Source organism: Elephas maximus, chromosome X (assembly GCF_024166365.1).
Source record: "Elephas maximus indicus isolate mEleMax1 chromosome X, mEleMax1 primary haplotype, whole genome shotgun sequence".
Taxonomy (NCBI): domain Eukaryota; kingdom Metazoa; phylum Chordata; class Mammalia; order Proboscidea; family Elephantidae; genus Elephas; species Elephas maximus.
The window spans coordinates 123,514,433-123,528,382 of NC_064846.1; the positions used below are offsets into that span (position 1 = coordinate 123,514,433).

Sequence of the window (13,950 nt, forward strand, 5' to 3'; positions counted from 1 at the left end):
TAGTTGGTTTTGTCTGTGTTTTCCATGATTTTATCTGTGTTTTCCTTGATCTCTTTCCTAATCGCTGGAAAGCCCTGACTATTAGACTTTTGAATTCCCTATCAGGTAGTTCCAGTGCCATTTCTTCTGCTGGATGATCAGCTGGTGCTTTATTCTGGTCTCTCACTGGAGCCATCTTATCCTGTGTTTTATATGTTTTGGTATTGTCAGCTGTCTCTGAGACATTCAGGTCTTATTTTCTTTATTTATTGATTTTAGGTTTGTTTGTTTTGTCCTGGTGTTGTTTGGTTATGTCTGGGTGGGTGGGCCAGGTGTGCTTTGTTGTTTGCTCATCTGTGGGCCTGGTAGTTCTCACCACTTTGTCCTGGTGTGTAGGTCTGGTCGCTCAACTATGGTGCAGCAGGATAGGTCCAGCAGGAAGGAAGGGGGCAGAGATGGGTCATATGTCTGCAATGTGAACTGGGCTGTGGGCTGGAGTGGGGCTGCTGCGGTCTGCAGGGATTCCTGAGCTGGTGGAGAAGGGCCTGGGGTCCAGGCCAGGTCCCCTCAGGTCATGGCTGGCAGAAGGAGGAGTCTGGAACTGGTGGGAATGGGCCTAGGGTCTCAGCCAGGTCCCCTTGGGACCACAGCAGGTGGCGGGAGGGGCCCAGAGCTGGCAGGGAGGGGCCTGGGGTCCAGGCCAGGTCCGCTTGGGGCTGCAGTGGGTGGCGGGAGTGGTGTGGAGCCAGCGGGAAAGGGCCTGTGTTCTGGCCCAGGTCCCACTGAGGCAGTGGGCAGTGGTGGGAGGGGCCCAGACCTGGTGGGAAGGGGCCTGGGTCTGGGCCAGGTTCACTCAGGGCTGCGGGCAGTGGGGCAGAGGAGAGACGTAGGAGGGGCACAAAGGCAGGGGCAGAGGGGGCTAGATGAAGGAGGGCCATAGGGTGGGTTGATGCTCTGGTTCCAGCAACCTGGGTTGCCGTAATGGGGTAGTTATGGCTGCTGTTCACCAGAGGGGCAGGGGATTGTAGGAGTGTGCCCCTGTGGTTAATGGGTGAGAGAGTCCGGGTTTCTGCTGAGTTGCAGCCAGCAAACATGATCAGACTTAGTCCCGGGTGTGTCCACACTGTCCCTCTGTCTTCTGTTGGGAATTCCATGAAGGTGTCTTTCTGCATGTGGAGTTGTTGGCCCTATTTCAGGATGGCATGCTGAGTCATGCTGCTTCATATCTCTGTTCCTTCCCTGTTTTCTGTCAGTTTCTTCTCCTCAGTGCCTTCTAATACTTTATCCTTTCATTTAAAGTTCATGGTTCTGGGATTGACGTTTGTGTCTGTTTTACTTGGTTTTTCAGGTCTTAGTTGCAGTGGGATGGCTTAGTGCATCTGACTGCTCCACCATTTTGGGTCTACCCCCTGCAGTCTTTGCTTTTGACAATTTTTATTTAAGTATAAAGATAGAAAGTATATTTAAGTATAACATTCATAAAGAAAAGTTTACAGGTCATTAGTGTTCAGTTTAATGAATTATCACAAAGCCAGCATTCAGGTCAAGGTATAGAATATAATAAGGACCTTAGAGTCTCTCCCTATGTCCTCTCCCAGTTAGTGCCACCTCCCAAAGGTGATCACTATCATGACTTTAATATCATGGATTAACCTTGCCTGTTCTTGAGCTATGTATAAATAGAATCACGCAGTATGTACTCTTTTGTATCTAGCTTCTTTTGCTCATCATTACATCTATGAGATTCATCCATGTTGGGTGTGCAGTTGTAGTTTATTCATTTTCATTACTGAATAATATTCTATTAAATGATTCCATGATTTAGCTATTAGAAATTGTGCCGCTATGAACATCTCTGTACTTGTTTTCTAGTGCATATGTGTGTAATTTTCTCTTAAAGTGTATACCAAGGGAATTGCTTTTTTTTAGTGTATGCAAATCATTAACTTTAATAAATAATGCGAAACTGTTTGTCAAAGGTATCTTACCAGTTTACACTCCTCCTAACAATGTGTGAGTGTTCCTGTTTCTCCATAATCTTATGATACTTTAGCCTGCTTAATTATAACCTTTCTGGTGAGTGCATAGTGGTATCTCAATATGGCTTAAATTTTCATTTATATTGATTGCTAATGAGGTTGAGCATGTTTTCTTATGTTCATAGTTCATTTGGTTTTCCTTTTTAGTGAAGTATCTGTTCCCATATCTTTTCCATTTTTCTATTGTCATTTATGTGTTTCTTATTTATGTGTAGGAGTTATTGTATATATTATATAAGATCCTTTTATGTATTGTATATGATCCTTTTGTCATTTATGAATGTTGCAGATAATCTCCTCCCCACCTACAGTTTCCTTTTCTCTGTCTTAATTTTAATTTTATAATGTTTATAAATATTTGCCTTTTATGATTAGTGCATTCTGTGTCTTGTTTTAGAATTCGTTCCATATCCCAACTTGTAAAACATTTTTCTGTCTTATTTTCTAGACACTTTATTGTGTTAACTTTCATCAGATTTACAGTTCACCTGCAGCTGATTTTTTGTGGATGGTGAGAGTTAGGGATTAAATTTAATTTTTTTCCCATATATCCAGTAACCCATACACATTTATTGAAAAGATCATCCTTTTTTCTACTGCTTTGCAGTGTCAACTTTATTATAAATAATGTGTCCATACATGTTTGGATTTTCTATTTTGTTCCACTGGACTATTTGTCTATTCTTATGCTAGTACCGTAGTGTCTTAATTATTGATTTGTGTTTTTCCCACAAAGTAGGTCAATGTGCTTCATATAAGGTAGACATCCTATATTAACTTATCAGAATGAACAGTGAACACAGTCAGAAGTTCCTCTACATTCCATCTGCGTCACTCATTGGTCAGCATTTTAGAATAAAAAGAATGTGCAATTACAGGGACAAGTGACATTTGAAGATGTGGCTGTGGATTTCACCCAGGAGGAATGGCAGTACCTGAACCCTCCACAGAAGACTCTGTACAGAGATGTGATGCTGGAGACCTACAGCAACCTGGTCTCTGTGGGTAAGAATGGCTTCCCCAGGTAATTTTGCTCTTTGTGATTATCGTGTCCAATATAGGGCCTTCCCTTTGCCAATTTCTGAAATTTGCAAGGTCTCTGAATTGCTTGAAGTATTTGACATTGAATTCCAAGGGCAAAAGGTCCTTTTTCCCTGTTGTTCCCCTGACAAGGTATTTGTGAACTCAAAATCATTGTGACAAGGGATAGGTCCCTTGTGCTGCCCAAAACTGCAACTTCCTTTTTCTCAGAGGCTCTGAAGACCAAGGAGGTATCTCTGTCATTTCTCATTAACAGAGCATCAGATTACCAAACCAGACCTCATTCTCAAATTAGAGTTAGAAGAGCAACCAGCAGCAGAAGGAAAAATCCCAATTTGGAGTTTTCCAGGTAAGTAGGATTGCCCCAGGATATGGAGTACATGAGGTCCCAGCTTGTCAGTCATGGGTGAGGACCTCTGAAAGGGTTTTCAGTATATCTTGGGAAAGGTTTTTGGCTTTTGTTGCTGTTTGAATACAGGAACGTGAACACCTTAAACATAAGACTAACATTCCCCCCACCCCCCGTCCCATGCCACACACACACTGGGCTATTCTCCTTAAATTGGTGCTCATTCAGAAGCTTCTGTGCTGTTCCTTTTATCCCATAGATGAGTATCTTTTAAATGCCACACTTCCCCACCCTCACCATTTCCATCATTCTCATTTCTCACTGTCATATCTAAAGCTAGGCCCACATGAGTCACAGGCTTAGACTTGTATGTTGTAATTACAGATTGGATTATCAGACTCTGTTCTTGTTTAGCTTAAATATTCCTGTCAAATTTGCTCTCCTAAAACACCTTGATTATCTCTTCTTTAAAATAGTTTTATTGAGATATAATTTGTATACCATAAAATTCATCCTTTTAAAGTATACATTTCAGTGATTTTTAACATAATCAGAGTTGTGCAGCCATCATCACTACCTAATTTAAAACATGCCCTAGCAGTTACTCCTTATTCCCCTCTCCCCCATCCCTGGCAACACTAATCCATTTTCTGGACATTTCATATAAATCGAATTGTACACTATGTGGCTTTCTATAGTCTGGCTTCTTGCACTTAACATAGTGTTTTCAAGGTTCATCCATATTGTAGCATGTATCAGTACTTTATTCCTTTTTATGGGAGAGTAATATTCCATTGTACAGATATACCACGTTTTGTTTATTCATTCATGTGTTTTTTTTTTTAATATTCCATTGTACAGATATACCACGTTTTGTTTATTCATTCATCTGTTGATGGACATTCAGGTTGTTTCTACTGTTTGGCTATTATGAATAATGTTGCTGTGAGCATTCTATATACAAATTTTTATATGAATATATGTTTTCAGTTCTCTTAGGTATATACCTAGGAGAGGAATTGCTTGGTCTTATGGTAACTCTATGTTTAACATTTTGAGGAACTGCCAAGCTGTTTTTCACAGGGGCTGCATCATTTTACTGTCCCATCAGAAATATATGCAGGTTTTAATTTCTCTATATCCTTGCCAACACTTGTTATTTTCTGTTTTTTTTTATTATAGCCATCCTAGTGGATGTGAAGTGGTATCTCATTGTGTTTTTGATTTACATTTCCTTAATGACTAGTGATGTTGAGTATCTTTTCATGTGCTTATTGGCTATTTGTGTATCTTCTTTGAAGAAATATCTGTTTAAATCCTTTGACAATTAATTTGGTTGTCTTTTTATTGTTGAGTTGTAGGAGTTCTTTATATATTCTTGATTAAAAGTTCCCTTGTCAGATATATGATTTGAAAATATCTTCTTCCGTTTTGTGGGTTTTTGTTTAACTCTCTTTTTTTATTGTATTTTAGATGAAGGTTTACAAAACAAACTAGCTTCTCATTAAACAGTTAGTACACATATTGTTTTATAACATTGGTTAACAACCCCACAACATGTCAGCACTCTCCCTTCTTGACCTTGGGTTCCCTATCACAGCTTACCTGTCCCCTCCTGCCTTCTAGTCTTGCCCCTGGGCTGCTGTGCCCCTTTAGTCTAATTTTGTTTTATGGGCCTGTCTAATCTTTGGCTGAAGGGTGAACCTCAGGAGTGACTTCATTACTGAACTAAAAGGGTATCCAGGGTCTGTACTTTTGGGGTTTCTCCAGTCTCTGTCAGGCCAGTAAGTCTGCTCTTTTTTTTTTTTGAATTGCAGTTTTGTTCTACATTTCTCAGCTCTGTCTGGGACCCTCTGTTGTGTTTCACTTTCTTGTTGTGTCCTTTGAAGCACAAACATTTTAAATTTTGAGATGGTCCAATTTATCTTTTTTTCTTTGGTTGCCTGAGCTTTTGGTGTCATATCTAAGAAACCATTGCGTAACTCAAGGTCATGATTTACTCCTATGTTTTCTTCTAAGAGTGCTATAGTTTTACCTCTTACATTTAGGTCTGTGATCCACTTTTAGTTAAATTTTGTGTAAGGTGTGAGGTAGGGATCCAACTTCATTTTTTTGTATGTGAATTTCCCAGCACTGTGTGTTGAAAAGACTGTTTTATTCTCCATTGAATTGTGTTGACACCCTTTTTGAAAATCAGTTGACTGTAGATGTGAGGGTTTATTTGTGGACTCTAAATTCTATTTCATTAACCTATATGTCTGTCCTTGTGCCAGTACCACACTGTCTTGAGTTCTGTTGCTTTGTAGTAAGTTTTGAAATTGGTAAGTGTGACTCCTCCAACTTTGTTCTCCTCTTTCAAGATTTTTTGGCTATTCAGGGTCTCTTGTATTTCCTTTTGAATTTTAGCATCAGCTTGTCAATTTCTGCAAACAAGTCAGCTGGGATTTTGGTAGGAATTGCATTGAATCTGTAGATCAACTTGGAGAATATTAAGAATATTATTGTAACAATATTAAGTCTTCTGATCCATGAACATGGGATTCTTTCCATTTATTAAGATCATCTTTAATTTCTTTCACAATGTTTTGTGGTTTTGGGTGTACAAATTTTTCACTTCTGTTAAATTTATTCCTACGTGTTTTACTCTTGTTGATGCTGTTGTAAGTGGAATTATTTTCTTAATTTTTGTATTTCTCATTGCTAATATATAGCTGAATACACAGGTGACTTCAGATGGGGCAAAGAATTTTAGTTTTCGTTTTTTTTTTTCCTTAAGGCTGATTATTATAGATATTTCTCCTGTTCATTGGGAATGTAGACTCAGGGTTGTTTTAAGATTTGAGTCCATGAATTACATTGTTGCATTTCTCCCTAGATAGAAACAGTATAACTCTGATGTAGTTCAGAGTTCATATGATAAGTGAAGGTAAAGGGTGATAAAGAATCTGATACTTCAAGCCCCCAGAATTGATGGAAATCAGAGACGGCATCAAAGTAGAAGTAAGAAAGACTGAGGTGTCAGGGTGATTGTTCTTGGTAACAAAAAGATTAGCAGTTGGGAGGTTAGTGAAAGAACAGTATTTGTTGATCATGATTCTTTCTTCAGGAGCTCTGATAAAATAAGATGATAGTACCAGCTTTCACATGGCAGGACATTTCTAAAGGAGGTTGATTCTACAATGTCAAAGTGTAAAGATGGTTTATTGTACTTCTTTCTAGAAGAAGACTGCCAAGTTGATGAACAGATTGAGAGGCAGCACCAGGATAACCAAGATAAATGTTTGTTGATGCAAGATGGAGTTCCTAACCAGAAAATAATTACCACCAAGAATGGCCATGAATGTAGTGAATTTGGAAACACGCTTCATCTGAGTACAAACCTTATTTCTTCATTACAGAGACCCCATAAACATGACCCATTTGGAAGTAATATGGCAGATAATATAGACTCATTTAGTAGTTTTTCAGGAAAGAAGCATGATAATGGGTGTACAAAATTATTTTTCCATACTGAATATGAAAAAACAAATCCTGGGGTGAAACCATATGGATATAAAGAATGTGGGAAAGCCCTCAGGCGAAAGAAAGGTCTTAGTCTACATCAGAGAATTAAAAATGGAGAGAAGCCTTTTGAATGTACTGCATGTAGGAAAACCTTCAGCAAGAAGTCACACCTCATTGTGCACTGGAGAACTCATACAGGAGAGAAACCCTTTGGATGTACTGAATGTGGAAAAGCATTTAGCCAGAAATCTCAGCTCATAATACACCTGAGGACACATACAGGAGAGAGACCCTTTGAGTGCCCTGAATGTGGGAAAGCCTTCAGAGAGAAGTCAACTGTCATCATACACTACAGGACTCATACAGGAGAGAAACCTTATGAATGTAATGAGTGTGGAAAAGCCTTCACTCAGAAGTCAAACCTCATTGTCCATCAGAAAACTCACACAGGAGAGAAAACCTATGAATGTACTAAATGTGGGAAATCTTTCATACAGAAGCTCGATCTAATTATACATCATAGTACTCATACAGGAAAGAAACCCCATGAATGTAATGAGTGTAAAAAAACTTTCAGCGATAAGTCAACCCTCATTATACATCAGAGAACTCACACAGGAGAGAAACCACATAAATGTATTGAATGTGGGAAGTCCTTCAATGAGAAGTCAACTCTCATTGTGCATCAGAGAACTCATACAGGAGAGAAACCCTATGAATGTGATGTGTGTGGAAAAACCTTCACCCAAAAGTCAAACCTTGGTGTACATCAGAGAACTCACTCAGGAGAGAAACCCTTTGAATGTAATGAATGTGAGAAAGCATTCTCTCAGAAATCCTATCTCATGCTACATCAGAGAGGTCATACAGGAGAGAAGCCCTATGAGTGTAATGAGTGTGAAAAAGCATTCTCCCAAAAATCGTACCTCATTATACATCAAAGAACTCATACAGAAGAAAAACCCTATAAATGTAATGAATGCGGCAAAGCCTTCAGAGAAAAGTCAAAGCTCATTATACACCAGAGAATTCATACAGGAGAGAAACCCTATGAATGTCCTGTATGTTGGAAAGCTTTCAGCCAAAAGTCACAGCTCATAATACATCAGAGAACACACACAGGAGAGAAACCCTATGCATGCAATGAGTGTGGCAAAGCCTTCAGAGAAAAATCAACATTCACTGTGCATCAGAGGACTCATACTGGAGAGAAACCCTATAAGTGTACAGAATGTGGAAAAGCCTTTACCCAAAAATCAAACCTTATTGTACATCAGAGAACCCATACAGGAAAGAAAGCCCATGGGAAAGGCCACACCTGGAAGTCAAAGCACATCACACGTTAGAGAGTAAATCAACAGTGTCTGTTATGTACACTGAAGGAAAGTTTTGTCAATTTAATTAATATTTTGAAACTATGTTCTGACTTCTGATTTAAATATGAGGGAGTAAAGCCAGTCTTTCCTCTTTTCATCTCAATCTTCACCCAAAATCTACAGGGAGAAAAAGAAGCAGAAGTGTAATCTCAGTATCTGACAAAATTGAGAGAAAGCTGAAACTCTAATAAGAGGGCTGCTAGAGTCAGCAGGAATCAAGTGCCAGTACAGGAGATTTCAGAGAGAGAATGCTCAAGGCTCCAGATGTAAAACAGCACTGGTAAGGACTCTTATCTGAGTTTCATACATCCTGAGGTACAAAACCGTGTATCTTTTTCAACAACAGTAACAGATTGCATGGGCAGATAGAAGGTATGGTGTTTCCTAAACCCATTTCGGATCTGAGGAGAAACACGTGGGGGCCTTGACAAGGAATCACTCAGACAAGCCATATTTGCAGAAAGTTGTCTGTACTGGCAGCAGGAGCAGTTGAGGGGGTGGGGGCTGGAAGAGGAGTGGGTACTTTTTCTTGTGAAGAACCCTAAAGTTGCTAGCTTGGGAGAAGTAAAGTCTGAAAGAACACACATATGCAAAAAACAAATAAAACTCCCAGTTGTAAGAAAAACTCTGATCTGTAACCTCTAGCAAATAGTAAGTTCAGGAAAAATTCTTCTCATTCAAAGATGAAGGATTAAAAAGTGAAACCAGAAATGCACATGGCTTTTGAGCCAGCATTTCTACTTCTAGGAATGTATATACTCAAACATGTACAAAATGATGAACACACAGAGGTATTCATTGATACACTGTTTGCAAAAACAAAAGATTGGAAGCTGTCCAAATGATAACTTCAGGGGTCTATTTTCCAAAAATCATGGTATATTCATACAGCAGACTACTAGCAGAGACATACATACATATGTAACCAACCAACCAAAGAGAACTTGGACGGACACTCTTTATGTATTGATACGGGATAATCTCCAAGATATGTTAAAAAAAAAAAAAAAAAGATATGTTACCGAGTCAGAAAATCAAGATGCAGGATAATGAGTATAATATGCTACTGTTTGTATATAAAAAGGAAAAAAATTGATAAGTACGAAATTGATTGTATATGCATAAACTCTTTCAAAAGATACGCAAGAAGCTGGTAACTTTGATTACCTCTGGGAAGAAGGGAAGTGGGTGGCTGGGGGGATGGGACAGGGATGGAGATAACTGTATATCCATTCATAGCTTGAAAATTATTCTATGAGGATGTACTATCTTTTCAAAAAAACAAATAAAACTTTTTAAAAAGCGTGTTTTATACTATTAATGTTATAATGAAGTCAGATTTTAGATACAGGATTTAATAACTTAATATAGATATGCTCAATTTGGAATTTAATTTTTTAAAAAGAATGAATGGAATAGCTGTGCAGTCAGAACAACAGATATCCAGTCAGTTCCAAAGGGACATAGGCATTACTTTCCTGAGGGTGCCAAATGAAGTGATTGCCAGGTCAGCTGGGAGCACATTCTGTAAACCTAGAATAATTAAGAGTGGAATACACTTCTAACTTACTATGCACAGTGCCATCTGTGAAAATATCTGTACTAAAGCCCACAATGTCTTTCCATATCTTAACACAGTGATTTAAATTATATATATACATTTTTTTTACAAGAAATGTAAAGCATGAATCTACTTGCTCAAGGTCACATTACTGATGGTAACACATAACATTTTCCATGGTGAGCGACAGATTGAGAGCGATGGTCTGAATGGACACTGCTGAGGACCATGTAGCCTCAGCACATTTGCTCCAGAATGAGAGGTACTCCTGTGTGAATTACCATATTTGTGGCACTCATGCCTCTGCAGTTTTTCACTGAGGCTATCTGGTGGAGCTGGACAGGCCAAGCTATGCAAAACCTGGGGATGGTCAGTGTTTAGATAAAACAAAATGGGTAAGCTAGATCTGAGATCCTGTCTGGGTCCTCTGGGCCTTTTTTTCTGAATTATCCTGCAAGAAAATGAAGCATTGGCTCACTTTTTAATAGGCTATGTAATTCAGACATGTCACATTCAGTCCCTTTCCAGGGAGAAGGATGCTTGGAGAAGAAATTGGGTGCGACTGGCCAGCTCCTGGTGCAGTCTGCTGGGAGGATGCCTAAAAAGATTGGAAATGAAGCTGTTTTGTCTTCCTGTTGAGAAGGAATCTAACTGACTCATCAAAGGTCATCCTGCAGTGGGGTGGGGTTGGGAGGTTAAGTCTTTCCATTTCAGGTGTATCTTGGACTCCTTCTTCCTGCGAAAGAGATGGCAACCTGATGGGCAGCGTGTAGATGAATGACGGTGAGTGAGGAACAGACCTGGAGGGGAAGGAATGGGCATGAACAGTAGGATATGAATAAATGGACTGGAATTAGGGAGAGAGAGGAAGGTAGTGAAGGGTCAAGTGTGGGTGAATGGAGTAATGAGGGGCAGAGTAGGGGTGGATAAGGGGAAAAGTTGAGATAAATGGAGAGAATACCAGGTGGAGTGAATTACTGGAGAAGAAACAGTGTACTTAAATATGAGTAATGGGGAGAGTGGGAGTGAGTGGGGATAATGAGGGACAGAGAGTGAGAGTTGGAAATGAGGACAGGGTGTAAGTAAATTGGAGGTCGTAGTGGTGAATGGGGGCAGAGTGGGAGTAAATGGGGGTGAGTGAAGAGCAGTGCAGGTGAGTGGTAAAATGTGGCACAGTGTTAGTGAAAACATGAAGAGTTATGGACAGTCAATGTGGAGCCGACTGCTATAATCCGGGAATGATAGGAGGTCTGTGGGGTGAGTGATGGGGTCTGGGGTGTCAGAGGCCATAGGGTCTGGAGGCTTCAGTGATGCGGGATCTTGTGGTCTTGGCAGTGGGTATTTGGGGACTGAATGGAGGAAATGGGAAGTGGTCACTGGGGCTTCTGTGGAAAGAGAAGCTGTGCTGAGGACCCCATGGTGACCACAGGTATATGGGATAGAGACAGCCTGCTTTTGGGACGCAGTGCTCAGCAAACCAATTCTCTACGTTCTCATTGTCATTATTTATGTACACTCGAGAATTTGAGGGCAGCAGGAATTGTTAATTTTACCTATTCTCAGTTTCCAGTATTTGAATTTATTACATGAGTCATGTTTCCCACAAAACAGTGCAGTCCGTTAAGAATTGGAAGCAACCAAGGTGCCCATCAACGGATGAATGGATAAATAAATTATGGTATAGTCACACAATGGAATACTACCCATCAATAAAGAACAGTGAGGAATCTGTGAAACATTTCATAACATGGAGGAACCTGGAAGGCATTATTGCTGAATGAAATTAGTTGCGAAAGGACAAATATTGTATAAGACAACTATTATAAGAACTTGAGAAATAGTTTAAACTGAGAAGAAAACATTCTTTTGTGGTTACGAGAGGAGGGAGGGAGGGATGGTGGGAGAGGGGCATTCACTAATTAGTAGATAGGAACTACTTTAGGTGAAGGGAAAGACAGCACACAATACAGGGGAGGTCAGCACAATTGGACTAAACCAAAAACAAAGAAGTTTCCTGAATAAACTGAATGCTTTGAAGGCCAGCGTAGCAGTGGCAGGGGCCTGGGGACCATGGTTTCAGGGGACATCTAAGTCAATTGGCATAATCTATTAAAACATTCTGCATCCCACTTTGAAGAGTGGTGTCTGGGGTCTTAAACGCTAGCAAGCAGCCATCTAAGATGCATCAATTGGTCCCAACCCACCTGGATCAAAGGAGAATGAAGAACACCAAGGACACAAGGCGATTATGAGCCCAAGAGACAGAAAGGGCCACATGAACCAGAGAGTACATCATCCTGAGACCAGAAGAACTAGATGGTGCCCAGCTACAACCGATGACTGCCCTGACGGAACACAACAGAGAACCCCTGAGGGAGCAGGAGAGCAGTGGGATGCAGACCTCAAATTCTCATAAGACCAGACTTAATGGTCTGACTCAGACTGGAAGGACCCCGGTGGCCATGGCCCCCAGACCTTCTGTTGGCCCAGGACAGGAACCATTCCCGAAGCCAACTCTTCAGACATGGATTGGACTGGACAAGGGGTTGGAGAGGGAAGCTGGTGAGGAGTGAGCTTCTTGGATCAGGTGGACACTTGAGACTATGTTGGTATCTCCTGCCTGGAGGGGACATGAGAGGGTTGAGGGGGTTAGAAGCTGGCGAAATGGACACGAAAAGAGAGAGTGGGCTCTCATTAGGGGGAGAATAATTGGGAGTGTGTAGCAAGGTGTATATGGGTTTGTGTGTGAGAGACTGACTTGATTTGGAAACTTAAAGCACAATAAAAATTATAAAAATTAAAAAATTATGGTACAATTTGGAAAAGGGGGAAATGAATTTGTGTTACATAAGTGCTTAAAAATGAATGAAAGCATCAGATTTAAGTTTTAAAGGTGGGTAGTATTTCTGACTGCAAGATGGCCGATTTGGGGCCAAGAACTCAGGAGAATACTAGTTTTCTCACCTATAAAGTGGGCCTTTAGTGTACCAATATGTTGTTCATTTCTTTTCTACCTGCTTTATTATTTAGGGCAAAAGAGTTGAAGTCTGCAAGGAAGAATTTTAGAAAGTTTGTCTTTTAAATTTGTAAAATAGCCACTCTGTCCTATAGGGTAGCTATGAGTCAGTTTGACAGCAATGTGTTTTAATATACTATTTGGAGTCCTAGTGGCACAGTGGTTAAGAGCTATGGTGAGCTACGGCTGCTAAACAAAAGGTGGGCAGTTTGAATCCACCAGCTGCTCCTTGGAAACTCTGTGAGGCAGTTCTACCCTGTCTTATAAAGTCTCTAAGTTGGAATCAACTTGACAGCAACTTTTTTTTTTAATATACTGTGTCTAAGGAGCCTTTTAAGGAGCCCTGGTGGCGTAGTGGTTAAGCTTTTGGCTATTTCCTGAAAGGCAGAGAAGTGAGGGGAGAAATGGTGAGATTGCCTCTCTTTTCTCTGAGAAACCCTGGTGGCATAGTGGTTAAGTGCTATGGCTGCTAACCAAAGGGTCGGCAGTTCAAATCTGCCAGGCACTCCTTGGAAACTCTTTGGGGCAGTTCTACTCTGTCCTATAGGGTCGCTATAAGTCGGAATCAACTCGACGCACTGAGTTTGGTTTGGTTTTGGTTTACCTAGGTGTTGGTTTGTCTTTGTTCTCTGTGTTCATATCTCTTCTCTGCGTATGACTTTGAATCAAGTTCCCCAGCTCAGATGTCTAAAGTGAACTTGAAAAACAGTATGACTGAAGCTTGAGTTTATAGTTTTAGTTTCCTGTTCCTGTCCATAGTACCATCACTTTCTCAAGCCCCCATGCCCAACCTTGAACTGCACCTTACCTTTCTCCACCCCAGCCATCAGTCAGTTGCTGGGTCCTATTAACTTTGTCCTGCATATCTGCCCTCCACTCCATCCTTACACTTACTACTTCTGCCTCTCTCACCTTATATACCCTACTTTACAGTGCTGCTTCAGGCTCCAGTCTCTCTTATTTCCCACAAACTATTTCAGGCCTTTAAAGGTAAACTTTGGTCCCATCCCTCAACTTCTCAGAAACCTTTAATAGTTCCACAAAGCCTGCTGAACAGAACTCAATCCAAATTCAGCCTAGTAATC

General features: G+C 40.4%; 1 protein-coding gene across 6 annotated transcripts in view; it reads left to right on the plus strand.

Annotated features, from left to right (window-relative positions):
- The window catches only part of LOC126068582 (zinc finger protein 182), a 58,579-nt gene extending 47,628 nt beyond the window's left edge, over positions 1–10,951 (plus strand). For 5 of the 6 annotated variants that reach the window (XM_049871283.1, XM_049871281.1, XM_049871282.1 and 2 more), the window contains 3 exons: positions 2,897–3,023; positions 3,316–3,408; positions 6,628–10,950. In XM_049871283.1, the coding sequence (XP_049727240.1) occupies positions 2,897–3,023; positions 3,316–3,408; positions 6,628–8,258 (1,851 nt within the window). In that variant the 3' untranslated portion in view covers positions 8,259–10,950. Of the gene's footprint in view, positions 1–2,896; positions 3,024–3,315; positions 3,409–6,627 lie in introns of all 6 variants that reach the window. The other variant, XM_049871284.1, reaches the window with a different exon arrangement.
- Positions 10,952–13,950: the final 2,999 nt, after the last annotated feature.